Genomic DNA, 27,719 nt, shown 5'->3' with positions numbered 1-27,719 from the left:
CCAGGTGTGCCCCCCTCCCCCATCCAGGTGTGCTCTACCCCATCCAGGTGTGCTCCGCCCCATCCAGGTGTGCCCTCACCCCATCCTGTGGCTCAGGTGTCGCTCTCCAGGTGTTGCTGCTGCAGTTTTTGGGGCCCACACCTGTCCAGGTGTGCAGTTCCGGGCCCATACACCTGTCCGGGGTTCCCTCACCTGTCCAGGTGTGCAGGTCCAGGGTTCCCACACCTGGGGCTCAGGTGTCGCTGTCCAGGTGTTCCTGCCACACCTTTTTGGGGTCCAAACACAATTTCTGGGGTCCACACCTGCCCAGGTGTGCAGGTCCTGGGTTCCCACACCTGCTCAGGTGTGAGGTTTCAGGTTCCACACCTGTGCTGGGATGGAGGTTCAGGTTTCCCACACCTGGGGCTCAGGTGTCGCTGTCCAGGTGTTCCCGCCACACCTTTCTGGGGTCCAAACTCAATTTCTGGGGTCCACACCTGCCCAGGTGTGCAGATCTGAAGTCTCTTCACCTGGGGCTCAGGTGTCGCTGCCCAGGTGTTACAGGTGAACAATTTTTGGGTCCTTCTGAGAATTTTGGGGTTCACACCTGTCCAGGTGTGCAGATCTGTGGTTCCTAAACACGGGGCTCAGGTGTCGCTGTCCAGGTGTTACAGGTGAACAATTTTTGGGGTTTTTCTGAGCATTCCGGGGTTCACACCTGTCCAGGTGTGCAGATCTGTGGTTCCTAAACACGGGGCTCAGGTGTCGCTGTCCAGGTGTTACAGGTGAACAATTTTTGGGGTTTTTCTGAGCATTCCGGGGTTCACACCTGTCCGGGCTCACAGGTGCCACCGAGTCCCTTTCACCTGGGGCTTCACCCGCAGGGCTCAGGTGCTCCAGGTGACACCACCACACCTTCCCAGGGCACTCACCTGTCCAGGTGTGCATTTCTGGGGTTTCCACACCTGTGGCTCAGGTGTTGCAGTCCAGGTGTTCCTGCCGCACCTTTCTGGGGTCCAAACACAATTTTTGGCGTCCACACCTGTCCAGGTGTGCAGATCTGAAGTCTCGTCACCTGGGGCTCAGGTGTCACTGTCCAGGTGTTGCTGCTGCAGCTTTTGGGGTCCACACCTGTCCAGGTGTGCAGCTCTGGAGTCTCTTCACCTGGGGCTCAGGTGTCGCCGTCCAGGTGTTGCTGCTGCAGCTTTTGGGGTTCACACCTGTCCAGGTGTGCATTTCTGGGGTTCCCACACCTGTGGCTCAGGTGTTGCAGTCCAGGTGTTGCTGCTGCAGCTCTTGGGGTCCAAATACAATTTTTGGGGTCCACACCTGTCCAGGTGCGCAGATCTGAAGTCTCTTCACCTGTGGCTCAGGTGTCGCTGTCCAGGTGTTACAGGTGAACAATTTTTGGGGTTTTTCTGAGCATTCCGGGGTTCACACCTGTCCGGGCTCACAGGTACCGAGCCCTTTCACCTGGGGCTTCACCCGCGGGGCTCAGGTGCTCCAGGTGACACCACCACACCTTCCCAGGGCACTCACCTGCCCAGGTGTGCATTTCCAGGGTTTCCACACCTGGGGCTCAGGTGTCACCGTCCAGGTGTTGCTGCTGCAGTTTTTGGGGTTCACACCTGTCCAGGTGTGCATTTCTGGGGTTTCCACACCTGGGGCTCAGGTGTCGCTGTCCAGGTGTTGCTGCCACACCTTTTTGGGGTCCAAATACAATTTTTGGGGTCCACACCTGTCCAGGCGTGCAGATCTGGAGTCTCTTCACCTGGGGCTCAGGTGTCGCCGTCCAGGTGTTGCTGCTGCAGCTTTTGGGGTTCACACCTGTCCAGGTGTGCATTTCTGGGGTTCCCACACATGGGGCTCAGGTGTCGCCGTCCAGGTGTTGCAGGTGAACAATTTTTGGGGTTTTTCTGAGCATTCCGGGGTTCACACCTGTCCCGGGCTCACAGGTACCGAGTCCTTTCACCTGTGGCTCACGTGTCGCCGTCCAGGTGTTACAGGTGAACAATTTTTGGGTCCTTCTGAGAATTTTGGGGTTCACACCTGTCCAGGTGTGCAGATCTGTGGTTCCCAAACACGGGGCTCAGGTGTCGCTGTCCAGGTGTTGCAGGTGAACAATTTTTGGGGTTTTTCTGAGCATTCTGGGGTTCACACCTGTCCCGGGCTCACAGGTACCGAGTCCTTTCACCTGGGGCTCAGGTGTCGCCGTCCAGGTGTTACAGGTGAACAATTTTTGGGTTTTTTCTGAGCATTCCGGGGTTCACACCTGTCCCAGGCTCACAGGTGCCACCGAGTCCCTTTCACCTGTGGCTCAGGTGTCGCTGTCCAGGTGTTACAGGTGAACAATTTTTGGGGTTTTTCTGAGCATTCCGGGGTTCACACCTGTCCCGGGCTCACAGGTGCCACCGAGTCCCTTCCACCCGCGGGGCTCCACCCGCCGCCGCTGCCGCCGCCGCCTTCCCCGGGCGGGCGCCCTCACCTGCCCGCCCAGGTGTGACCGCGCTCAGGTGTCGCGGTGCACGCGGCGGTGCTGCAGCAGGTTGGAGGGGTGCGCGAAGCCCTTGGCGCAGACGCCGCACTTGTAGGGCGTCTCGCCCGTGTGCACCTTCTCGTGCACGGCCAGGTAGGCCGGGTCCTTGAAGAACCTGTGGCAGTGCCCGCAGCGGTGCGGCCGCGCGGCGCTGTGGGCGCGCCGGTGCTGCAGCAGCAGCGAGGGCCGCGCGAAGGCCTTGCCGCACGCCTCGCAGCGGTACGGCCGCTCGCCCGTGTGGGCGCGCTGGTGCACGGCCAGGTAGGAGGACTGCTTGAAGCGCTTGCCGCAGGTGCGGCAGGCGAAGGGGCGCTCGCCGGTGTGCACGCGGGCGTGCGAGGCCAGCGCGTTGCTCTGCTTGAAGGCCTTGCCGCAGAGCGCGCAGCGGAAGGGGCGGTCGCCGGTGTGCACGCGCTCGTGCACGCGCAGCGAGTGCCCGTAGGCGAAGCGCTTGCCGCAGACGCCGCAGGCGTGCGGCTTCTCGCCGCGGCAGCCGCGGCGCCGGTGCAGCAGCAGCGCGGCGGGCGCCGGGAAGGCCTTGCCGCACTCGCCGCACCGCAGCGGCGCCGCCCCGTCCGGTGAGGCGGGCAGGTGCGTCAGGGCGTGGCGCCGGCGCTCGTAGGGCGTCTTGAAGGCCTTGGCGCAGGCGGCGCAGGCGAAGGGGCGGCGGCCGCTGTGGGTGCGGCGGTGCTCCTGCAGGTTGGAGGAGCGCTTGAAGCGCTTGCCGCAGAGCTCGCAGCGGTGCGGCCGCTCCTCGGTGTGCACCAGCGCGTGGCTCTTGAAGTCCGAGTGGCGCTTGAAGGTGGCGCGGCACAGGTGGCAGGTGAAGGGGCGCGCCTCGGTGTGCACCACCCGGTGGCTCAGCAGCTCCCAGGTGCGCTTGAAGCTCTTGGGGCAGGCGGGGCACTGGAAGGGTTTGTCGGCCACGATCACCTGGCGGATCTCCAGGTGGGCGGGTAGATCCTCCTCATCCTCCTCCTCCTCCTTCTTACCTGCGCCTTCCTGCTCCTCCTCCTCACCATCCTCGTTCTCACCTGGCGCACCTGAGCGCCCGCCCAGCACCAGCTTGGCGGTGGAGTAGACGCCGCGCTCGTCGATGAGCTGCACGAAGCCAGGCGTGGTGGGCTCACCTGGCTCAGGTGAGCAGCGTGGGGCTCCCGGTGGGTGGGGCCAGGGGTGCTGCAGGTGGGAGGGGCCGGGCTCGGCCGGGGGTGGGCGTGGCCGCAGGTAAAGGCGGGGCCGGCGGGAGGAGGGGCGCGCCTGGAGGGAGGCACCTGGGCGGCGGCGGTGGTCTTGGTCATCGTCGTCGTCGTCACCTGGATCCTCTTCATCATCATCGTCACCTGGATCCTCTTCATCATCCTCACCTGGTTCCTCCTCACCTGGATCTTCATCGTCACCTGGATCCTCTTCACCTGCATCGTCATCTCCTGGTTCTTCCTCACCTGGATCTTCATCGTCACCTGGATCCTCTTCACCTGCACCGTCATCTCCTGGTTCCTCCTCACCTGGTTCTTCGTCGTCACCCGAATCTTCATCATCACCTGGTTGTTCACCTGTTCTCTCCTCACCTATTCCTTCTGCTTCCTCACCTGGTTCTTCTTCGTTCTCACCTGGTTCTTCTTCCTCCTCACCTGGTTCTTCTTCTTCCTCCTCACCTGGCTGCTCTTCCTCCTCCTCCTCACCTGGTTCCTCCTCCTCCTCGTCCTCGGACAGGTGAGGAATCACCTGGGCAAAGGGGGAATGGGCCTCCATGGTCGCACCTGGAACAGGGGGCGGGGACAGGTGGGACAGGTGAGGGACAGGTGAGGATTTGGGGATCCCTTGGAAACTCCTGGAGCTGAATTTGGGGATCCCCCCGGGAATTCCCTGGGATGGATTTGGGAATCCCTGGGATGGATTTGGGGTCACCTTGGGAATTCCCTGAGTGAAATTTGGGGATCCCCCCGGGAATTCCCTGGGATGGATTTGGGAATCCCTGGGATGGATTTGGGGTCACCTTGGGAATTCTCTGAGGTGAATTTGGGGATCCCCCTGGGAATTCCCTGAGTGAAATTTGGGGATCCCCTTGGGAATCCCCTGAGTGAAATTTGGGGATCCCAGGGATGGATTTGGGGATCCCTTTGGGAATTCCCTGGGATGGATTTGGGGATCCCTTGAGTTGAATTTTGGGGTCACCTTGGGAATTCCCTGAGGTGAATTCGGGGATCCCCCTCATGGATTTGGGGATCCCTTTGGGAATTCCCAGGGATGGATTTGGGGATTCCCTTGGGAATTCCCTGAGTGAAATTTGGGAATTCCCTGGGATGGATTTGGGGTCACCTTGGGAATTCCCTGAGTGAAATTTGGGGATCCCACGGGATGGATTTGGGGATCCCCTTGGGAATCTCCTGAGTGAAATTTGGGGATCCCCCACAGGATGGATTCGGGGATCCCCCCGGGAATTCCTTGGGATGGATTTGGGAATTCCCTGGGATGGATTTGGGAATCCCTTTGGGAATTCCCTGAGTGAAATTTGGGGATCCCAGGGATGGATTTGGGGATCCCTTTGGGAATTCCCTGGGATGGATTTGGGGATTCCCTGGGATGGATTTGGGGATCCCTTGAGTTGAATTTTGGGGTCACCTTGGGAATTCCCTGAGGTGAATTTGGGGATCCCCCTGGGAATTCCCTGAGTGAAATTTGGGGATCCCCCTCATGGATTTGGGGATCCCCCCGGGAATTCCCAGGGATGGATTTGGGACTTCTCTGGGATGGATTTGGGGATCCCCTTGGGAATCTCCTGAGTGAAATTTGGGGATCCCCCTCACGGATTTGGGGATCCCTTTGGGAATTCCCTGGGATGGATTTGGGAATTCCCCGGGATGGATTTGGGAATCCCCTTGGGTATTCCCTGAGGTGAATTTGGGGTCACCTTGGGAATTCCCTGGGATGGATTTGGGGATCCCTTTGGGAATTCCCTGAGTGAAATTTGGGGATCCCCTGTGGAATGGATTTGGGGATCCCTTGAGTCGAATTTGGGGATTCCCTTGGGAATTCCCTGAGTGAAATTTGGGGGTCCCCCTCATGGATTTGGGGATCCCTTTGGGAATTCCCAGGGATGGATTTGGGGATCCCCTTGAGTTGAATTTTGGGGATCCCTTTGGGAATTTTGAGGGGGATTTGGGGATCCCCCCTGGGATGGAATTGGGGATCCCCTCGAGGAACCCCCTGGGCAGAGCAAAACGACCAAAAAAAAACTGGGGGATTCCAGAGAATTTGAGCGGTTCTGAAAAATCCCAAAATAATCCTGGAACCCAAAATCCCGAAATCCTGGATCCCAAAACCCCAAAATCCAGGATCCCAAAATAATCTCACATCCCAAAATCTGGGATCCAGAATTCTGGGAATTCCGAAGTCACTGAAGAGGCTCCAAACCCCAAAATCCAGGATTGGAATTTTGGGAATTCCAAGGAGGCCCCAAATCCCAAAATCCCGGATCACAATTTTGGGAATTCTGATGGATTCAAAGAGGCCCCAAATCTCAAAATCCCCGAATTCCCGATATTCCAAAATCCTTAAATATCAAAATCCCAAAAATCCCAAATCCCAAAACCCCAAATCCCCAAAATTCTAAAATCTCAAACCCCCCAAAATCCCAAAATCCAGGATCGGAATTTTGGGAATTTTGATGTCACCACCGGCGTCCAACATCCCAAAATTTGGGATCAGAATTCCAGGAGCTCCAAAGTCATTGGAGAGGCCCCAAAGCCAAAAATGTGGGATTGGAATTTCAGGAATTCTGAGGAGACCCAAAACCCCAAAATCTGGGATTGGAATTTCGGGAATTCTGAGGAGACCCAAAACCCCAAAATCTGGGATTGGAATTTTGGGAATCCTGGTGCCACGAAGGCCCAAAAATCCCAAAATTTGGGATCAGAATTTTGGGACTTCTGATGGCTCCGAGGAGGCCCCAAATTCCCCAAATCCCAAAATTCCCAAAATTCCAAAATCCTAAACGCCCAAATTCCAAAACCCAAATCCCCAAGCCCCAAAAAACCCCAAATCCCAAAATTCCTAAATCCCTCAAATCCCCAAGATCCTAAATCCTTCAAATCCCAAATCCCCAAAAATTCCCAAATCCCAAAAAATCCCAAATCCCAAAAATTCCCAAATCCCCAGAAATTCCCAAAACCCCAAAAATCCCAAATCCCCAGAAATTCCCAAATCCCCAAAATTCCCAAATCCCCAAAAACCCCAAATCCCAAAAATTCCCAAATCCCCAAAAATCCCAAATCTCAAAAATTCCCAAATCCCAAAAATCCCAAATCCCAAAAATTCCCAAATCCCCAAAAATCCCAAATCTCAAAAATTCCCAAATCCCAAAAATTCCAAATCCTTCAAATCCCAAATCCCCAAAAACTCCCAAATCCCCAAAAATCCCAAATCCCAAAAATTCCCAAATCCCCAAAAAATCCCAAATCTCAAAAATTCCCAAATCCCCCAAAAATCCCAAATCCCAAAATCTGGGATGGGAATTCTGGGAATTGGGGATGGAATTCCCATTTTTGGGTCCCGTGGATATTCCCAGGATGGGATGGGGATAAACGAGGCGCTGCGAATATGCAAATGAGGCATTTGCATCTCATTAGTGAGAGGGGCGGGGATTCCTGCAGGGGATTCTGGGAATTGGGGATTTTGGGGATTTGGGGTTTTCTGGGAATTTGGGGATTTTTTGGGAATTTCTGGGAATTTGGGATTTTCAGAATTTGGGGTTTTTGGGAATTTGGGATTCTGGGAATTTGGGGTTCGGGGAATTTGGGATTTTGGGATCCCCTGGGTTGGGATTTTGGGGATTTGGGATTTTCTGGGAATTTGGGGATTTTGGCAATTTCTGGGAATTTGGGTTTTTGGGATTTTCGGATTTTGGGATTCCCTGGGCAGGAATTTGGGATTTTGGGATCCTCTCAGGGATCTCAGAATTTGGGATTTTGGGATCCCCTGGGTTGGGATTTTGGGGATTTGGGATCCTCTGAGTTGGAATTTGGGATTTTGGGAATTCCCTGGGTGGGATTTTGGGATTTGGGATCCCTCAGGATGGAATTTGGGATTTTGGGAATTCCCTGGGCTGGGGTTTGGGGATTTGGGATCCTCTGAGTTGGAATTTGGGATTTTGGGGATTCCTCTGGGCTGGGATTTTGGGATTTGGGAATTCCCTGGGCAGGAATTTGGGATCGTCCAAGTTGGGATTTGGGATCCCTCGGGATGGAATTTGGGATTTGGGAATTCCCTGGGTTGGGGTTTTGGGATTTGGGATCCCTCGGGATGGAATTTGGGAATTCCCTGGGTTGGGGTTTGGGGATTTGGGATCCTCTGAGAGGAATTTGGGATTTGGGAATTCCCTGGGCTGGGATTTGGGATCGTCCAAGTTGGGATTTGGGATCCTCTGAGGGATCTCTGGGATTTGGGATCTCCTTGGATGGGATTTGGGATCCCTCGGGATGGAATTTGGGGGTTTGGGAATTCCCTGAGGGGATTTGGGATCCTCTGAGGGGAATTTGGGATTTGGGAATTCCCTGGGTTGGGATTTCGGGATTTGGGATCTTCTCAGGGATCTCAGAATTCTGGATTTTGGGAATTCCCTGGGTTGGGATTTTGGGATTTGGGATTTTCTGGGAATTCGGGGATTTTCTAGGAATTCAGGGATTTTTTTTGGAATTTCTGGGAATTTGGGATTTTCAGAATTTGGGGTTTTTGGGAATTTGGGGTTCAGGGAATTTTGGGATTTTGGGATCCCCGGGGTTGGGATTTTGGGATTTGGGATTTTCTGGGAATTCGGGGATTTTTTTTGGAATTTCTGGGAATTTGGGGTTTTCAGAATTTGGGGTTTTTGGAATTTGGGATTCTGGAATTTGGGATTTTGGGATCCCCTGGGTTGGGATTTTGGGGATTTGGGATGTTCTGGGAATTTGGGGATTTTTTGGGAATTTCTGGAATTTCAGATTTTCAGAATTTGGGGTTTTTTGGGAATAATTTGGGGTTTTTGGGAATTTGGGATTTGGGAATTCCCTGGGCTGGGATTTGGGATTTGGGATCCTCTCAGGGATCTCAGAATTTGGGATTTTGGGAATTCCCTGGGTTGGGGTTTTGGGGTTTGGGACACTCCAGGGGGGAATTTGGGATTTTTGGAATTCTTTGGGATGGCATTTTGGGATTTGGGAATTCCCCAGGACGGGATTTGGGGATTTTGGGAATTCCCTGGGTTGGGGTTTGGGGATTTGGGATCCTCTGAGAGGAATTTGGGGGTTTGGGAATTCCCTGGGTTGGGATTTGGGGATCGTCCAAGTTGGGATTTGGGATCCTCTGAGGGATCTCTGGGATTTGGGATCTCCTTGGATGGGATTTGGGGATCCCTTCAAAGTGGAATTTGGGATTTTGGGAATTCCCTGGGCTGGGATTTGGGATCTTCTCAGGGATCTCAGAATTTGGGATTTTGGGAATTCCCTGGGTTGGGATTTTGGGATTTGGGATTTTCTGGGAATTCGGGATTTTTTTTGGAATTTCTGGGAATTTGGGGTTTTCAGAATTTGGGGTTTTTGGGAATTTGGGGTTCTGGGAATTTGGGATTTTGGGATCCCCGGGGTTGGGATTTTGGGGATTTGGGATTTTCTGGAATTTGGGGATTTTGGGGAATTTCTGGGAATTTGGGATTTTAAGAATTTGGGGGTTTTGGGAATTTGGGGTTTGGGGAATTTGGGATTTTGGGATCCCCTGGTTGGGATTTTGGGGATTTGGGATGTTCTGGGAATTTGGGGATTTTCTGGGAATTTCTGGGAATTTCAGATTTTCAGAATTTGGGGTTTTTGGGAATTTGGGATTTGGGAATTCCCTGGGCTGGGATTTGGGATTTGGGATCCTCTCAGGGATCTCAGAATTTGGATTTTGGAATTCCCTGGGCTGGGATTTGGGATTTTGGATTCTCTGAGGGGAATTTGGGATTTGGGAATTCCCTGGGCTGGGATTTGGGATCCTCTCAGGGATCTCAGAATTTGGGATTTTGGGAATTCCCTGGGTTGGGATTTTGGGGTTTGGGACACTCCAGGGGGAATTTGGGATTTTTGGAATTCTTTGGGATGGCATTTGGTGATTTGGGAATTCCCCAGGATGGAATTTGGGGATTTTGGGAATTCCCTGGGCTGGGATTTTGGGATCCCTTCAAAGTGGAATTTGGGATTTTGGGAATTCCCTGGGTTGGGATTTTGGGATTCTCTGAGGGGAATTTGGGATTTGGAACTCCCTGGGCTGGGATTTGGATTTGGGATCCTCTCAGGGATCTCAGAATTTGGATTTTGGGATCCCCTGGTTGGGATTTTGGGGATTTGGGATTTTCTGGGAATTCGGGGATTTTTTTTTGGAATTTCTGGGAATTTGGGGTTTTCAGAATTTGGGGTTTTGGGAATTTGGTGTTCGAGGGAATTTGGGATTTTGGGATCCCCGGGGTTGGGATTTTGGATTTGGATTTTCTGGGAACTTGGGGATTTTCTGGGATTTTCTGGGAATTTGGGATTTTCTGGGAATTTGGGGATTCTTTGGGAATTTGGGGTTTTCAGAATTTGGGAGTTTTGGGTATTTGGGGTTTTCGTAATTTGGGGTTTTTGGGAATTTGGGGTTTGGGGAATTTGGGATTTTGGGATCCCCTGGGTTGGGATTTTGGGGATTTGGGATGTTCTGGGAATTTGGGGATTTTTTGGGAATTTCTGGGAATTTCAGATTTTCAGAATTTGGGGTTTTTGGGAATAATTTGGGGTTTTTGGGAATTTGGGATTTGGGAATTCCCTGGGCTGGGATTTGGATTTGGGATCTTCTCAGGGATCTCAGAATTTGGGATTTTGGGAATTCCCTGGGTTGGGATTTTGGGGTTTGGGACACTCCAGGGGGGAATTTGGGATTTTTGGAATTCTTTGGGATGGCATTTTGGGATTTGGGAATTCCCCAGGACGGGATTTGGGGATTTTGGGAATTCCCTGGGCTGGGGTTTGGGATTTGGAAATTCCTGGGCAGGAATTTGGGATCGTCCAAGTTGGGATTTGGGATCCTCAGGGACGGATTTGGGATTTGGGAATTCCCTGGGTTGGGATTTCGGGATTTGGGATCCCTCAGGATGGAATTTGGGATTTTGGGAATTCCCTGGGTTGGGATTTCGGGATTTGGGATCCCTCAGGATGGAATTTGGGATTTTGGGAATTCCTGGGTTGGGATTTGGGATCCTCTCAGGGATCTCAGAATTTGGGATTTTGGGAATTCCCTGGTTGGGATTTCTGGGATTTTCTGGGAATTTGGGGATTTTCTGGGAATTTGGGGATTCTTTGGGAATTGGGGTTTTCAGAATTTGGGAGTTTTGGGTATTTGGGGTTTTCAGAATTTGGGGTTTTTGGGAATTTGGGGTTTTTGGAATTTGGGATTCTGGGAATTTGGGATTTTGGGATCCCCTGGTTGGGATTTTGGGGATTTGGGATTTTCTGGGAATTTGGGGATTTTTTGGGGAATTTCTGGGAATTTGGGATTTTCAGAATTTGGGGTTTTTGGGAATTTGGGGTTCCGGGAATTTGGGATTTTGGATCCCTGGGGTTGGGATTTTGGGATTTGGGATTTTCTGGGAACTTGGGGATTTTCTGGGATTTTCTGGGAATTTGGGGATTTTCTGGGAATTTGGGGATTCTTTGGGAATTTGGGGTTTCAGAATTTGGGAATTTCTGGGAATTTGGGATTTTCAGAATTTGGGGTTTTTGGGAATTTGGGGTTTTTGGGAATTTGGGATTCTGGGAATTTGGGATTTTGGGATCCCCTGGGTTGGGATTTTGGGGATTTGGGGTTTTCTGGGAATTTGGGGATTTTTTGGAATTTCTGGGAATTTGGGTTTTGGGAATTTGGGGTTTTTGGGAATTTGGGATTCTGGGAATTTGGGGTTCGGGGAATTTGGGATTTTGGGATCCCCTGGGTTGGGATTTTCTGGGAATTTGGGGATTTTGGCAATTTCTGGGAATTTGGGATTTTGGGATTTTCAGATTTTGGATTCCCTGGGCAGGAATTTGGGATTTTGGGATCCTCTCAGGGATCTCAGAATTTGGGATTTTGGGATCCCCTGGGTTGGGATTTGGGGATTTGGGATCCTCTGAGTTGGAATTTGGATTTTGGGGATTCCCTGGGTTGGGATTTTGGGATTTGGGATCCCTCAGGATGGAATTTGGGATTTTGGGAATTCCTGGGCTGGGGTTTGGGGATTTGGGATCCTCTGAGTTGGAATTTGGGATTTTGGGGATTCCTCTGGGCTGGGATTTTGGGATTTGGGAATTCCCTGGGCTGGATTTGGATTTGGGATCCTCTCAGGGATCTCAGAATTTGTGATTTTGGGAATTCCCCGGGTTGGGATTTTGGGGTTTGGAACACTCCGAGGGGGAATTTGGGATTTTTGGAATTCTTTGGGATGGCATTTTGGGATTTGGGAATTCCCCAGGACGGGATTTGGGGATTTTGGGAATTCCCTGGGCTGGGATTTGGGATCGTCCAAGTTGGGATTTGGGATCCTCTGAGAGGAATTTGGGATTTGGAATTCCCTGGGCTGGGATTTGGGATCCCCTCGGGATGGAATTTTGGGATTTTGGGAATTCCTGGGTTGGGATTTGGGATTTTGGGATTCTCTGAGGGGAATTTGGGATTTGGGAATTCCCTTTGTTGGGATTTGGGATCCTCTCAGGGATCTCAGAATTTGGGATTTTGGGAATTCCCTGGGTTGGGGTTTTGGGGTTTGGGACACTCCAGGGGGGAATTTGGGATTTTTGGAATTCTTTGGGATGGCATTTGGTGATTTGGGAATTCCCCAGGACGGGATTTTGGGATTTTGGAATTCCCTGGGCTGGGGTTTGGGGATTTGGGATCCCTTCAAAGTGGGGAATTTGGGATTTTGGAATTCCCTGGGTTGGGATTTCGGGATTTGGGATTTTCTGGGAATTCGGGGATTTTCTAGGAATTCGGGGATTTTTTTGGAATTTCTGGGAATTTGGGGTTTTCAGAATTTGGGGTTTTGGAATTTGGGGTTCAGGGAATTGGGATTTTGGGATCCCCGGGGTTGGGATTTTGGGATTTGGGATTTTCTGGGAACTTGGGGATTTTCTGGGATTTTCTGGGAATTTGGGGATTTTCTGGGAATTTGGGGATTCTTTGGGAATTTGGGGTTTTCAGAATTTGGGAGTTTTGGGTATTTGGGGTTTTCAGAATTTGGGGTTTTTGGGAATTGGGGTTTTTGGGGATTTGGGATTCTGGGAATTTGGGATTTTGGGATCCCCTGGGTTGGGATTTTGGGGATTTGGGATTTTCTGGGAATTTGGGGATTTTGGGGAATTTCTGGGAATTTGGGATTTAAGAATTTGGGGGTTTTGGGAATTTGGGGTTTGGGGAATTTGGGATTTTGGGATCCCCTGGGTTGGGATTTTGGGGATTTGGGATGTTCTGGGAATTTGGGGATTTTGGCAATTTCTGGGAATTTGGGTTTTTGGGATTTTCGGATTTTGGGATTCCCTGGGCAGGAATTTGGGATTTTGGGATCCTCTCAGGGATCTCAGAATTTGGGATTTTGGGAATTCCTGGGTTGGGATTTGGGGATTTGGGATTTTCTGGGAATTTGGGGATTTTTTGGGGAATTTCTGGGAATTTGGGGTTTTCAGAATTTGGGGTTTTTGGGAATTTGGGATTCTGGGAATTGGGATTTTGGGATCCCCTGGGTTGGGATTTTGGGGATTTGGGATGTTCTGGGAATTTGGGGATTTTTTGGGAATTTCTGGAATTTCAGATTTTCAGAATTTGGGGTTTTTGGAATAATTTGGGGTTTTTGGGAATTTGGGATTTTGGGAATTCCCTGGGTTGGGATTTTGGGGTTTGGGACACTCCAGGGGGGAATTTGGGATTTTTGGATTTCTTTGGGATGGCATTTGGTGATTTGGGAATTCCCCAGGACGGGATTTGGGGATTTTGGGAATTCCCTGGGCTGGGGTTTGGGGATTTGGGATCCCTCAGGATGGAATTTGGGATTTTGGGGATTTGGGATTCTCTGAGGGGAATTTGGGATTTGGGGATTCCCTGGGCTGGGATTTTGGGATTTTGGGATCCCTCAGGGATCTCTGCGAGGGATTTGGGGCCCCAAAAACTTCGAGATTTGGAATCCCCAAAATTCCCCAAAAATTCGGGGGATCTGGGGCTCGGGATCCACCCGGGAACGGCCCCAGTAAATCCCAGTAAATTCCAGTTTATCCCAGTTTATCCCAGTCCCTCCCAGTTTGTCCCAGTCCATCCCAGTCCCTCCCAGTCCATCCCAGTTTATCCCACTCCATCCCAGTTTATCCCAGTCCCTCCCAGTCCATCCCAGTCCATCCCTGTCCATCCCAGTTTATCCCAGTTTGTCCCAGTCCCTCCCAGTTCCTCACCGGGCGCCGCCCGCCGCCCCCGGAGCCACTTCCGGCCGCGTTCGCGCGCGATGACGTCACCGCCGGAATGGGCGGGGCCTACGCGGGAACTGGGAGGGGACTGGGACAAACTGGACAAACTGGGACAAACTGGGACAAACTGGGACAAACTGGGACAAACTGGGAGGGATTTGGGGGAGATTTAAAAGGGAATTTTAGGGAGAAAAGGATCCCAAAATCGGGGATTTCCCGCCAAAAATCGGGGGTTTCCCGCCAAAAATCGGGGGGGGGGGGGGGGGGGGGGGGGGGGGATGTTCCCCGCCAAAATTTGGGATGGAACCCCCCAAAAATTGGGGATTTAACCCCAAAAATCCGGGATGCGAAACCTCAAAAATTGGGAATTGAAGCCCAGAATGATCGGGGGTTTAACTCCGAAATCGGGGGTTGAACCCCAAAAAAATTTTGAATTTCACTCCAAAAATCGGGGGGTTAACCCCAAAATCGGGGATTTCACCCCCAAAATCGGGGAATGAACCCCAAAAATTTGGAATTTCCTGCCAAAAATTCGGGGATTTCACCCCAAAAAATCGGAAATTGAAGCCCAAAACAATCGGGAGTTCACCTAAAAAATTGGGGATGTAACCCCCAAAAATCTGAGATTTCCACCAAAAAATCGAAGATTTCACCCCAAAATTCGGGAATTAATCCCAAAAATTGGGGATTTCACCCCAAAAATCGGGGAATGAACCCCAAAAATTTGAAATTTCCTGCCAAAAATTCGGGGATTTCACCCCAAAATTCGGGAATTTACCCCAAAATTTGGGGATTTGAACCCCAAAAATCGGGAATTGAAGCCGAAAAAATTGGGGATTCACCACAAAATCGGGGATTTCACCCCCAAAATCGGGAATTTCACCCCAAAAATCGGGGAATGAACCCCAAAAATTTGGAATTTCCTGCCAAAAATTCGGGATTTAACCCCAAAAAATGGGGAATTGAAGCCCAAAACATTCGCGGAGTTCAGCTAAAAAATTGGGGATGTAACCCCCAAAAATCTGAGATTTCCCCCAAAAAATCGAAGATTTCACCCCAAAATTCGGGAATTAATCCCAAAAATTGGGGATTTCACCCCAAAAATCGGGGAATGAACCCCAAAAATTTGGAATTTCCTGCCAAAAATTCGGGGATTTAACCCCAAAAAATCGGAAATTGAAGCCCAAAACAATCGGGGAGTTCAGCTAAAAAATTTGGGATGTAACCCCAAAAAATCTGAGATTTCCCCAAAAAATCGAAGATTTCACCCCAAAATTCGGGAATTAACCCCAAAAATTAGGGATTTCACAACAAAAATCGGGGAATGAACCCCAAAAATTTGAAATTTCCTGCCAAAAATTCGGGGATTTCACCCCAAAATTCGGGAATTTACCCCAAAATTTGGGGATTTGAACCCCAAAAATCGGGAATTGAAGCCCAAAAAATTGGGGATTCACCACAAAAATTGGGGATTTGAACCCCAAAAATCGGGAATTAACGCCAAAATGGGAGATTTCCCGCCAAAAATTGGGATTTGTCCTGAAAATTGGGGATTTCACCCCAAAAAAATCAGGGGATTGAACCCCAAAAATCGAGGAGTTCACCTCCAAAATCCGGTTTTGAAACCCCAAAAAATCAGGATAAAACCCCCAAAAATCAGGGATTTAAGCCCCCCAAAAAACGGGATTTGAAACCCCCAAAATCGGGCATTGAACTCCAAAATCGGGGATTTAATCCCCAAAATTGGGAATTTCCCACAAAAATCGGAATTCCCACCAAAAATCGGGGATTTCACCCCAAAAAATCGGGGGATGGAAGAGCAAAACAGGATCGGGGGATGGAAGAGCAAAACAGGGAATTTCCTCCCAAAAATCGGGGATTTCAGCCCAAACACCGGACATTTCATTGCAAAAATTCGGGGATTCGCCACAAAATTGGGGATTTTAACCCAAAAATCAAGAATATTCTCCCCCAAAACCTGGAGATTAAAGGTCAAAAAAATTGGGGATTTAAAATCGAGGATTGAAGGCCAAAAATTGGAGATTTCAACCCCAAAATTGGGAATTCCTCCCCCAAAATTGGGGATTTAACCCCAAAATTGGGGATTTAGCCCCAAAAATCGAGGATCAAAGGCCAAAAATTGAAGATTTCAACCCCAAAATTGGGAATTCCTCCCCAAAATTGGGGATTTAACCCCAAAAATCGAGGGTTGAAGGCCAAAAATTGGAGATTTCAAACCCCGAAATCGAGGATTTAACCCCCCAAAATCAGGTATTTTTTCCCAAAAAAGCAGTTCCAGTTCAGGGTGGGATTGGGGAAATTGGATCACCCCATAAAAATTGGAATTTCGGTTTTTTACCCCAAAATTCGTGTCCTGATGAGGGGGGGATTTGAACCCAGCCATGAAGAGAACAATGGATCAGCAAAAAAGGGAATTTTTAAGAGACAGAGATACCAAAATCGAGGTGTTTCCCCCAAAAATCATCTCCAGAGGTTGGAGGATTTGGATTGAAACGCTGAAAAAGCGAATTTCGGGTTTTTCACCCAAAAATGTAATTTCCGACGAGGGTGGGATTCGAACCCACGCGTGCAGAGCACAATGGATTAGCAGTCCATCGCCTTAACCACTCGGCCACCTCGTCCGCGGCTGCGCGCCCGCGCCCAGCGCCCATAGGGTGCGCTGAGGGGGCGTGGTCAGGGCTGGGGGCGTGGCGGAAGGCGTGGTCTGGGCGTGGATTCAGCTCCGGGGATCGCGGGTTCGAATCCCGACCCGGCCAAATACGGGAAAATCTCAATTTTCTCTTTTTTTATCCTATTTTTTTTCCCATTTCCCCCCCGCAAATTTCTCCTTGTTCTTTCCAAATGATCTCAAATTTTATTCTTCTTGGTTCTTTTCTTTTTTCTTTTTTTTTTTCCCCGAAAGGGGAAATTAAATAAAAAAGGGAAAGTTAAATTTAAATTAAGGGGAAAGTGAAACAAAAACATAGAAAAGTTAGATTTCGAAAATAAAAGTTAAATTCAAAAGGAAAACTTAAATTAAAAAGGGAAAATTGAATAAGAAAGAGAATTAAATAAAAAAGGGAACAATTAAAATTTAAGAAAGGAAAAATCAAATTAGAAAAGAAAAAAATTAAATTAAAAAGGGAATGTTAACTAAAAAAGGCAAAAATAAATTTTATAAAGGGGGGGGGGATGGGAATTAAAAAAAAGGGGGAAATTTAAAAAATGAACAAAAACCCCGTAAAAATGAAACGAAAAATTAAAAATAAACCCCTCAATAAAAATTGGTGGGGAAAGCGCGGGACCGAAGCTGCGCCAGCAGGGAAAATACCGCGAGATTTCGCAGCCGGTGACGTCATCTCTAGTTAGGGTCATTAAGGTTTAATCAAGAATTTGGGCTCAGTAGCAGAGTGGCGCAGCGGGAGCGTGCTGGGCCCATAACCCAGAGGTCGATGGATCGAAACCATCCTCTGCTAGCCGGAACTTTTTTTCCCATTCCTCCCTCAAATTTCCCAATTTTTTCTTAATTTTTCTCTTTATTTTCCCTTTCCCCCTCATTTTCCACTCAATTTTCCACATTAAATTCAATTTTTTCCCACAAATTTTCCCCATTTCCCCCCTCATTATCTCATCAATTTTCCCTTTTCCCCCCTCATTTCCCCCTCATTTTTCCCATTTTCTCCCTCATTTTCTCATCAATTTTCCCTTTACTTCCCCTCAATTTTTCTGGTTTTTTTCCCTTTTCCCCTCATTTTCCACTCAATTTTCCAATTTAATTTCAAATTTTACCCTCATTTTCCCCTCAATTTTCCCTTTTTCCCCCTCAATTTTTCCATTTATTTAAAGTTTTTTCCATCATTTTCCCGGGTTTTACTTCACATTTCCCTCGTTTTTTCATCAATTTTCCATGCTTTCTCCCCAATTTTTCTATTTTCCCTTTTCCCCTCATTTTCCACTCAATTTTCCCATTTCATATCAAGTTTTTCCAGCATTTTTCCCTTTCCCCGCCTCATTTCCCCCTCATTTTTCCATTTATTTTCTCGTTTTTTCATCAATTTTCCCTATTTTTCCTTCATTTTTACCACATTTCCCCCTCAATTTTTCTCTTTATTTTCCCTTTTCCCCTCATTTTCCACTCAATTTTCCACATTAAATTCAATTTTTTCTCACAAATTTTCCACTTTTCCCCCCTCATTATCTCATCAATTTTCCCTTTTCCCCCCTCATTTCCCCCTCATTTTTCCCATTTTTTCCCTAATTTTCTCATCAATTTTCTCTTTATTTCCCCTCAATTTTTTCTGTTTTTTTTCCCTTTTCCCTCATTTTCCACTCAATTTTCCAATTTAATTTCAAATTTTACCCTCATTTTCCCCTCAATTTTCCCTTTTTCCCCCCTCAATTTTTCCATTTAATTAAAGTTTTTTCCATAATTTTCCCGGGTTTACTTCAAATTTCCCTCGTTTTTTCATCAATTTTCCATGTTTTCTCCTCAATTTTTCTCTTTATTTTCCCTTTTCCCCTCATTTTCCACTCAATTTTCCCATTTCATATCAAGTTTTTCCAGCATTTTTCCCTTTCCCCCCCTCATTTCCCCCTCATTTTTCCATTTATTTTCTCGTTTTTACTTCAATTTTCCCTAATTTTCCTTCATTTTTACCACATTTCCCCCTCAATTTTTCTCTTTATTTTCCCTTTCCCCTCATTTTCCACTCAATTTTCCACATTAATTTCAATTTTTTCCCTCAAATTTTCCCCATTTCCCCCCATCATTATCTCATCAATTTTCCCTTTTTCCCCCCTCATTTTCCCCATTTTCTCCCTCATTTTCTCATCAATTTTCCCTTTATTTCCCCTCAATTTTTTCTGTTTTTTTTTCCCTTTTTCCCTCATTTTCCACTCAATTTTCCAATTTAATTTCAAATTTTCCCCTCATTTTCCCCATTTCCCCCTCATTTTCTCCTCAATTTCCCCGTTTTTCCCCTTCATTTTCTCATAAATTTTCCCTTTTTTCCCCTCAATTTTTCAATTTTTTAATCTTTTTCCCGGTTTTTACTTCAATTCTCCCTCATTTTTTCAACCATTTTCCATTTTTTCCTTCATTTTTACCACATTCTGCCCTCAGTTTTTCTGTTTATTTTCCTTTTTCCCCTCATTTTCCACTCCATTTTTCAATTTCATTTCAATTTTTTTTCCCACAAATTTTTCCCGTTTCCCTCAAATTTTCTCATCAATTTCCCTTTTTTTTCCCCTCAACTTTTCCTGTTATTTTCTTTTTCCCCGTCATTTTTCCTCCTAAATTTTTCCATATATTTAAAGGGTTTTTTTTTCCATCATTTGGAAATTTGGTTTCTGGGGTCTTTTAATTTGGGGAGGAAAAATTGTGATTTTGGGGTATTTTTTCCTTTTTAGGGGAGAGGTAATTTTGGATTTTGGGGAGGAAAATTTAGGAAATTTTGGGTTTTTTCTTTTTGGGGAAGGGAAATTTGGGATTTTTTTGTGGAGGAAAATTTTGAGATTTTGGGGGTTTTCTCCTTTTTGGGGAATTTTGGGATTTTCCAGTTTTTGGGGATGAAGAAATTTGGGATTTTGGGGGAGGGGAAATTTGGGGTTTTTTTCTTTTGTTTTTTCCTTTTTTGGGGAGGAAGATTTAGGATTTTTAGGTTTTCTCATTTTTGAGGGAATTTTGGGATTTTTTCCATTTTGGGGGAGGAAAATTTGGGATTTTTTGGGTTTTCTCCATTTTGGGGTTTTCCATTTATGGGGAAGGGAAATTTGGGAATTTTGGGGTTTTAATTTTTTCCTTTTTAGGGGAAGGAAAATTTGGGATTTTGGGGTTTTTCCCTTTTTGGGGGGAGGCGAAATTCGGGATTTTTTGTGGAGGAAAAATTCGGGAATTTTGGGATTTTTCCTTTTTTGGGGGAGGAAATTTGGGATTTTTGGAATTTTTCCTTTGTTGGGGAAGAAAAATTTGGGAATTTGGGGTTTTCCCTTTTGCGGAGGAAAATTTGGGATTTTTTTAGGGAAAGAAATTTGGAATTTTGGGGTTTTTTTCTTCTTTTATGGAGGGGAAATTTGGAATTTTTTGTGGAGGAAAAATTTGGGCTTTGGGGGTTTTTCCTTTTTAGGGGAAGGGAAATTTGGGGGTTTTGGGGTTTTCCTGTTTTGAGGAAGGTGAAATTTGGGATTTTTGGGGATGGGGAAATTTGGATTTTTGGAATTTTCCCTTCGTTGGGGAAGGAAAATTTGGGGTTTTGGGGCTTTTGCCTTTTTGGGGGAGGAGAAACTTGGGATTTTTTGGGGAAAAAAAATTGGGGATTTTGAATTTTCTCATTTTTGCGGGGAGGAAATTTGGGATTTTTGGGGAAGGAAATTTGGGATTTTGGGGCAGGAAAATTTGAGATTTTTGAGTTTTTCCCTTTTTTGGGGGAATTTCGGGTTTTTGGATTTAGGGCGGCGCTGGGAGCGCGCGGCGCCGTGGCTTAGTTGGTTAAAGCGCCTGTCTAGTAAACAGGAGATCCTGGGTTCGAATCCCAGCGGTGCCTCCGCTCTGTCGCGACATAAATCGCGACAGAACCGTCGATATTTTATGCATCACGTCATAGTACTTTTCCCCAATTTAATGAATTAATTTTTGACTAAACGAAAATTAAAGGGGTATAAGGAAAAACAGGATTCCGCCAGCGGAAGCGGAAATAAGTTGGGAAAAAATTTAAAATAAATAAAATGTAAAAGTAGCTCGCATCTTCCCTGACCGGGAATCGAACCCGGGCCGCGGCGGTGAGAGCGCCGAATCCTAACCACTAGACCACCAGGGAAGGCCGGGAAGCATTGAGCGCGGGCGCCACCAGAGGCACTATAGTAAAAGCTGATTGGCTAAACCCCTCCCGAAGGCCTGTCAATCAAATAGCGAAGCCAATCAGAGTGCGGATCACGGGTGGTCACGCCCTCTGCCTCAGATTTCCCGCCTCTCGCTCCCGGCGCCTGAGGGGAGGAAATTTGGGGATTTTTGGGTTAAAATTCGGGAATTTTGGGGGAAAATTGGGGGATTTTGTGGTGGGATTCGGGAAGTTGTGGGCGAAATGCGGAGATTTTGGGGGAAAATTCGGGGATTTTGCGCAGAAGCCGCATGCTGTGCGCTGATTGGCTGGGATGGTATGGAGAAAGTGTCAATCAAAATGTAGAGCCAATCACAGCGCGGATCAGGGGTGGTCACTCCTCGCCTCAGGTATCCCGCCTCCGCGTGTGGGAGAGAATTTCGGGCATTTTGGGGTGGAACACGGAAATTTTGGTTAAAAAACCGGGTAATAAGGGGTGGAATTCGGGAATCTGTGAGTGAAATGCGGAGATTTTGGGGTAAAATTCCAGAATTTCGTATGGAAATTCGGTGACTTTGAGCTGCGCGGCACGGACACCCTTGAAACCACGCGGCGCGCTGAATGGCTAAAGCCCTCCGGCCGGAGTGTCAATCAAAGGGCGCAGCCAATCAGAGCGGGGTTCCGGCGTGGTCACGCCCTCTGCTTCAGGTTTCCGGCCTCTTCCGACGCTGTTGGAAGGAAATTTGGGGATTTTGCCGTGGAATTCGGGGATTTAGGGAAAAAAATTCGGGGATTTTGGGGGAAATTTCGGCGATTTCGGGTGGAAAGTCGGGGATTTTGCGCCGAAGCCGTATGCTGCGCACTGATTGGCCGTGATGGCACGGCGATGGTGTCAATCAAAAAGCAAAGCCAATCAGAACGCGGTTCTGGCGTGGTCACGCCCCTCGCCTCAGGTTTCCCGCCTCTCCCTGCGGAGCTGTGAGGAGGAAATTTGGGGATTTTGGGGTGGAATTCGGGAATTTTGGAGAAAAAAACAGGGATTTTCGGGTAAAATTCGGGATTTTGGGGCAAATTTCGGGGATTTCGGGGCGGAATTCCAGACTATTGGAGAGAAATTTGGAGATTTTGGGATGAAAATCGGGGATTTGGACTGGAATTTGGGGGGTGTTGGGGCAAAAATTTGAGATTTTGGGCAAAATTAAATTATTTGGTGTGAAACTTGAGGGTTTTGAGATGGAATTTGAAGATTTTGGGGTGAGATTTTAGAATTTTGTGGGGATATTTGGAGATTTTGGGAAGTTTGATGTGGAATTTGAAGATTTGGGGGTGAAATTTGGGGATTTTGAGGTGAAATTCACAGATTTGGGCCGGGATTCGGCCATTTTGGGTGAAATTTGGGGATTTGTTTTTAAATAAATTCGGGATTTGATGCAAAATTCAGTGATTCTGAGGTGAAATTTGGGGCAAAACTGAAATTTGAGCTGGAATTTGTCCATTTTGGAGTGAAATTTGGAGGCTTTGGGGTGAAATTTGGAGATTTTGGGGTGAAATTCGGGGATTTTGGGGTGAAATTCGGGGATTTTGATCCGCCTGGCGCCGGAACCCCGCCTGGCGCTCGAAACCCCAGGCCGCGCGCTGATTGGGTGATTGGCATGAAAGCAGCTGTCAATCAAAGCAAAGAGCCAATCAGAGCGCCTGCTTAAGGCTTGGCAATGCCCCCGTGACGGGTTTCCCGCCCCTGGCCATGAGGGGGAGAAAATCGGGAATTTTGGGGTGAAAATCGGGAATTTTGGGGTGAAAATCGGGGATTTTAGGGTCAATTCGGGAAAATTGGGGTTAAATGTGGGAATTTTGGGGTGAATTCGGTAATTTTGGGGTGAAAATCGGGGATTTTAGGGTCAGTTCGGGAAAATTTGGGTTAATGTGGGAATTTTGGGGTGAATTCGGTCATTTTGGGGTAAATTCGGGGGATTTTGGGGTAAAATTTGGGGATTTTAGTCCCAGCACACAGACACGAAGCTGCCACCGATCGCTTTTAATCCTTTCTGGGAGGGGTTTGCTGCCACTGAGGTGCCACCCAGGTGTCCCCAGGTGCCATCCAGGTGTGCCCAGGTGCCATCCAGGTGTCCCCAAGAGCCCCCAGGTGTGCCCAGGTGCCATCCAGGTGTCCCCAAGAGCCCCAGGTGTCACTCAGGTGTGCCCAGGTGTGTCCCCCAGGTGTCCCCAAGTGTGCCCAAGTGTCCCCCAGGTGTGCCCAGGTGTTATTCTGGTGTCCCCCAGGTGTCCCCAGGTGTCACTCAGGTGTCCCCAAGTGTGCCCAGGTGTCCCTCAGGTCTCTCCAGGTGTGCCCAAGTGTCCCCAGGTGTCCCTAGGAGTCCCCCAGGTGTCCCCCCAGGTGTGCCCAGGTGTGCCGCCCAGGTGTCACCCAGGTGTCACCCAGGTGTCCCCAAGTGCCATCCAGGTGTCCCCAGGTGTCTCCAGGTGTCCCTAGGAGTCCCCCAGGTGTCCCCAAGAGCCCCCAGGTGTCCCCAGGTGTCCCTCAGGTGTCACCCAGGTGTCTCCAGGTGTACCTGAGGTGTCACCCAGGTGTGTCCAGGTGCCCCCAGGTGTCCCCAGGTGTGTCCCCAGGTGTCCCAGGTGTCACCCAGGTGTCCCCAGGTGTGCCCAGCTGTCACTTGGGGTGCAGACAGGTGTCCCCAGGTGTGTCCCCAATGTCCCCAGGTTTGTCCCCAGGTGTGCCCAGGTGTCCCCAGGTGTCATTCAGGTCTCCCCAGGTGTCACTCAGGTGTCCCCTGGTGTGCCCCCCAGGTGTGCCCCCAGGTGTCACTCAGGTGTCACCCAGGTGTCCCCAGGTGTCACTCAGGTGTGTCCCCCAGGTGTGCCCAGGTGTGCCCAGTTGTCCCCAGGTGTGTCACCCAGGTGTGTCACCCAGGTGTCACTCAGGTGTCCCCAAGAGCCCCCAGGTGTCACTCAGGTGTCCCCAATGTCCCCAGGTGTCATTCAGGTCTCCCCAGGCGTGCCCAGGTGTCCCAGGTGTGTCACTCAGGTGTCCCCAGGAGTCCCCCAGGTGTCCCCAGCTGTCCCCAGGTGTGTCCCCAATGTCCCCAGGTGTGTCCCCAGGTGTGTCCCCAGGTGTCCCCAGGTGTGTCCCCAGGTGTGTCCCCAGGTGTCCCCAGGTGTGCCCAAGTGTCACTCAGGTGTCACACAGGTGTCCCCAGGTGTCACTCAGGTGTCCCAGGTGTCCCCAGGTGTGCCCAAGTGTCACTCAGGTGTCACTCAGGTGTCCCCAGGTGTCCCCAATGTCCCCAGGTGTCCCGGTGTCACTCTGCTCTCAGCCAGCTCCCCGCCTCCTCCACGTCGCGCGTCACCACCAGCAGCAGCTCCGAGGGCGCCGGGGCCAGCGCCGAGCGCAGGAACTCCCTGCGGACACAGGGGACAGACGGGGACAATGAGGGGACAGACAGGTGACAAACGGGTGACAACACCGTGACAATGAGGGGACAAACAGGTGACAACACGGTGACAGACAGGTGACAACGAGGGGACAAACAGGTGACAAACAGGGGACAGACAGGTGACAATGAGGGGACAAACGGGACAGACAGGTGACAATGAGGGGACAAACAGGTGACAATGAGGGGACAGACAGGTGACAAACAGGTGACAAACAGGTGACAACACAGTGACAAACAGGTGACAACGAGGGGACAGACAGGTGACAAACAGGTGACAAACAGGTGACAAACAGGGGACAGACAGGTGACAATGAGGGGACAAACAGGTGACAATGAGGGGACAAACAGGTGACAGACAGGTGACAACGAGGTGACAAACAGGTGACAATGAGGGGACAATGAGGTGACAAACAGGTGACAAACAGGTGACAATGAGGGGATAAACAGGTGACAGACAGGTGACAACAAAGTGACAAACAGGTGACAAACAGGTGACAACAAAGTGACAATGAGGTGACAGACAGGTGACAATGAGGTGACAAACAGGTGACAATGAGGGGACAACAAGGTGACAATGAAGTGACAACACGGTGACAACGAGGTGACAATGAGGTGACAAACAGGTGACAGCAAGGTGACAAACAGGTGACAACGAGGTGATGACAATCTGACAACCAGGTGTCCCCAAGTGCCATCCAGGTGTCCCCAAAATGTCCCCAGGTACCTCCAGGTGTCCCCAAAGTGTCCCCAAGTGCCACCCAGGTGTCCCAAAGTGCCACCAGGAGCCCCCAGATGCCACCCGAGATGTCTCCAAAGTGCCACCAAATGCCACCCCAATGTCCTCAAACTGTCCCCAGATGCCATCCCAATGTCCCCAAGGTGTCCCCAGGTGTCCCCAAGGTCCCCAGGTGCCACCCAGGTGTCCCAAAGTGCCACCAGGAGCCCCCAGATGCCACCTGAGATGTCCCCAAAGTGCCACCAAATGCCAACCCAGTGTCCCCAGCTGCCACCTGAGATGTCCCCAGGTGTCCCCTGATGCCACCCCAATGTCCCCAAGTGCCACCAGGAGCCCCCAGATGTCCCCAGACGCCACCCAAAGAGCCCCCAAAGTGCCCCCAAACTGTCCCAAAAGTGTCCCCAGCTGCCACCCCGATGTCCCCCAAGTGCCATCCAAGTGTCCCCAGGTGTCCCCAGATGTCCCCAGGTGCCACCAGGAGCCCCCAGATGTCCCCAGATGCCACCTGAGATGTTCCCGAAGTGCCACCAAATCCCACCCTGGTGTCCCCAAATCCCATCCAGATGTCCCCAAGTGCCATCCAGGTGTCCCCTGGTGCCATCCCAATGTCCCCAGGTGCCATCCAGGTGTCCCCAAAATGTCCCCAGGTGCCTCCAGGTGACCCAAAGTGCCACCAGGAGCCCCCAGATGCCACCCGAGATGTCTCCAAAGTGCCACCAAATCCACCCCAATGTCCCCAAACCGTCCCCAGGTGCCACCCCGATGTCCCCCAGGTGTCCCCAGGTGCCACCTGAGCTGCGGCTCCGCCCGATGCGGGTGGGCGTGGCCAGCTTGGAGTCCAGGTTGTAGAAGGTGTCCCCAATGTCCCCAAGGAGGTGTCCCCAATGTCCCCAAATGCCTTCCTGGTGTCCCCAAGTGCCACTCCAGTGTCCCCGAAGTGTCCCCAAGTGCCATCCAGGTGTCCCCAGGTGTCACCAGATGCCACCCGAGATGTCCCCAAAGTGTCCCTGAGGTGCCACCAAATCCCGTCCAGGTGTCCCCAGGTGCCACCCCAATGTCCCCACATGTCCCCTGATGCCATCCCAATGTCCCCAAGGTGTCCCCAGGTGTCCCCAGATGTCCCCAGGTGCCTCCAGGTGTCCCAAAGTGCCACAGGAGCCCCCAGATGCCACCCGAGATGTCCCCAAAGTGCCCCCAAAGTGCCACCAAATCCCACCCAAACTGTTCCCAATGTCCCCAAGTGCCACCCCAATGTCCCCAGGTGTCCCCAAAGTGTCCCCAGGTGCCACCTGAGCTGCGGCTCCACCCCGATGCGGGTGGGCGTGGCCAGCTTGGAGTCCAGGTGTCCCCAAAGTGCCCCCGAAGTGCCACCAAATCCCATCCTGGTGTCCCCAAGTGCCACCCCGGTGTCCCCAATGTCCCCAGGTGCCATCCAGGTGTCCCAGGTGTCACCAGATGCCACTGGATGTGTCCCCAAAGTGTCCCTGAGGTGCCACCAAATCCCATCCAGGTGTCCCCAGGTGCCACCCCAATGTCCCCACATGTCCCCTGATGCCACCCCAATGTCCCCAAGTGCCATCCAGGTGTCCCCAGGTGCCTCCAGGTGTCCCAAAGTGCCACCAGGAGCCCCCAGATGCCACCCAAGGTGTCCCCAAAGTGCCACCAAATGCCAACCCAGTGTTCCCAGATGCCACCCCAATGTCCCCCGGTGTCCCCTCATGCCATCCCAATGTCCCCAAGTGCCATCGGAGTGTCTCCAGATGTCCCCAAGTGCCATCGGAGTGTCCCAGGTGTCCCAAGGTCTCCCCAAGGGCCACCAGGAACCCCCCAGATGTCCCCAGACGCCACCCAAAGAGTCCCCAAAGTGCCACCAAATCCCACCCAAACCGTCCCCAGGTGCCACCCCGATGTCCCCCAGGTGTCCCCAGGTGCCACCTGAGCTGGGGCTCCGCCCCGATGCGGGTGGGCGTGGCCAGCTTGGAGTCCAGGTTGTAGAAGGCGGCGCCGAAGGGGCGCACGCAGAGCCAGTGGGGGCGGCGCAGGGGCAGCGCCAGCGCGCCCAGCGACACCCGCGAGGGCACGTTCAGCAGGAAGCCCAGCACGCGGGGCACCACCAGATGGTCCAGGGACCTGCGTTAATTAATTAACTCGTTAATTGGGTCATTATTAATGGGGAATGAGTGGGAAATGGGGAAGGGAATTGGGTCTGGGGTCCCCAGCGACACCCGCGAGGGCACGTTCAGCAGGGAGCCCAGCACGCGGGGCACGCACAGACGCTCCAGGGGGCTGCGTTAATTAATTAATTATTAATTAACTCATTAATTGGGTCATTAGTTAACGGGGAATGAGTGGGAAATGGGGAAGGGAATTGGGTCTGGGGTCCCCAGGGACACCCGCGAGGGCACGTTCAGCAGGAAGCCCAGCACGCGGGGCACCACCAGCTGCTCCAGGGGGCTGCGTTAATTAATTAATTAATTAATTAACTCGTTAATTGGGTCACTAAAGAGTGGGAAATGGGGAAGGGAATTGGGTCTGGGGTCACCAGCGACACCCGCGAGGGCACGTTCAGCAGGAAGCCCAGCACGCGGGGCACCACCAGCCGCTCCAGGGGGCTGCGTTAATTAATTAATTAATTAATTGACTCGTTAATTGGGTCACTAAAGAGTGGGAAAAGGGGAAGGGAATTGGGTCTGGGGTCCCCAGCGTCACCCGCGAGGGCACGTTCAGCAA

General features: G+C 50.4%; 2 protein-coding genes and 4 non-coding genes across 6 annotated transcripts; 2 read left to right on the top strand and 4 right to left on the bottom strand.

Moving 5' to 3' along the window:
* Positions 1-12: 12 nt before the first annotated feature.
* Positions 13-13,976, bottom strand: LOC134433162 (zinc finger protein ZFP2-like). Its single transcript, XM_063182042.1, has 4 exons — positions 13,972-13,976; positions 1,718-4,278; positions 1,342-1,518; positions 13-845 (listed from the first exon to the last, which is right to left on the bottom strand). The coding sequence occupies exon 2, from the start codon at positions 4,268-4,270 to the stop codon at positions 2,489-2,491; it is 1,782 nt and encodes a 593-aa protein (XP_063038112.1). The 5' UTR covers positions 4,271-4,278; positions 13,972-13,976; the 3' UTR covers positions 13-845; positions 1,342-1,518; positions 1,718-2,488.
* A 2,567-nt stretch (positions 13,977-16,543) lies between these two features.
* On the bottom strand, positions 16,544-16,625 carry TRNAS-GCU (transfer RNA serine (anticodon GCU)). Its single transcript has one exon. It is a non-coding gene; the product is annotated as a tRNA-Ser (tRNA).
* A 762-nt stretch (positions 16,626-17,387) lies between these two features.
* Positions 17,388-17,459, top strand: TRNAM-CAU (transfer RNA methionine (anticodon CAU)). The gene has a single exon. It is a non-coding gene; the product is annotated as a tRNA-Met (tRNA).
* Positions 17,460-20,451: 2,992 nt separating this feature from the next.
* TRNAT-AGU (transfer RNA threonine (anticodon AGU)) lies at positions 20,452-20,525 on the top strand. The gene has a single exon. It is a non-coding gene; the product is annotated as a tRNA-Thr (tRNA).
* A 201-nt stretch (positions 20,526-20,726) lies between these two features.
* Positions 20,727-20,798, bottom strand: TRNAE-CUC (transfer RNA glutamic acid (anticodon CUC)). The gene has a single exon. It is a non-coding gene; the product is annotated as a tRNA-Glu (tRNA).
* A 3,288-nt stretch (positions 20,799-24,086) lies between these two features.
* Positions 24,087-27,121, bottom strand: LOC134433165 (josephin-2-like; the record flags this gene model as incomplete). Its single annotated transcript, XM_063182043.1, has 2 exons — positions 24,087-24,218; positions 26,925-27,121. Coding segments are annotated over 2 exons (297 nt in total), but the record flags the coding sequence as incomplete, so codon positions are not given.
* Positions 27,122-27,719: the final 598 nt, after the last annotated feature.

The sequence above is a fragment of the Melospiza melodia genome, unplaced genomic scaffold, assembly GCF_035770615.1.
Source record: "Melospiza melodia melodia isolate bMelMel2 unplaced genomic scaffold, bMelMel2.pri scaffold_145, whole genome shotgun sequence".
NCBI classification, from domain to species: domain Eukaryota; kingdom Metazoa; phylum Chordata; class Aves; order Passeriformes; family Passerellidae; genus Melospiza; species Melospiza melodia.
Note: the sequence above shows the minus strand (reverse complement) of the source record. Positions and strands in the feature narration are given on the sequence as shown.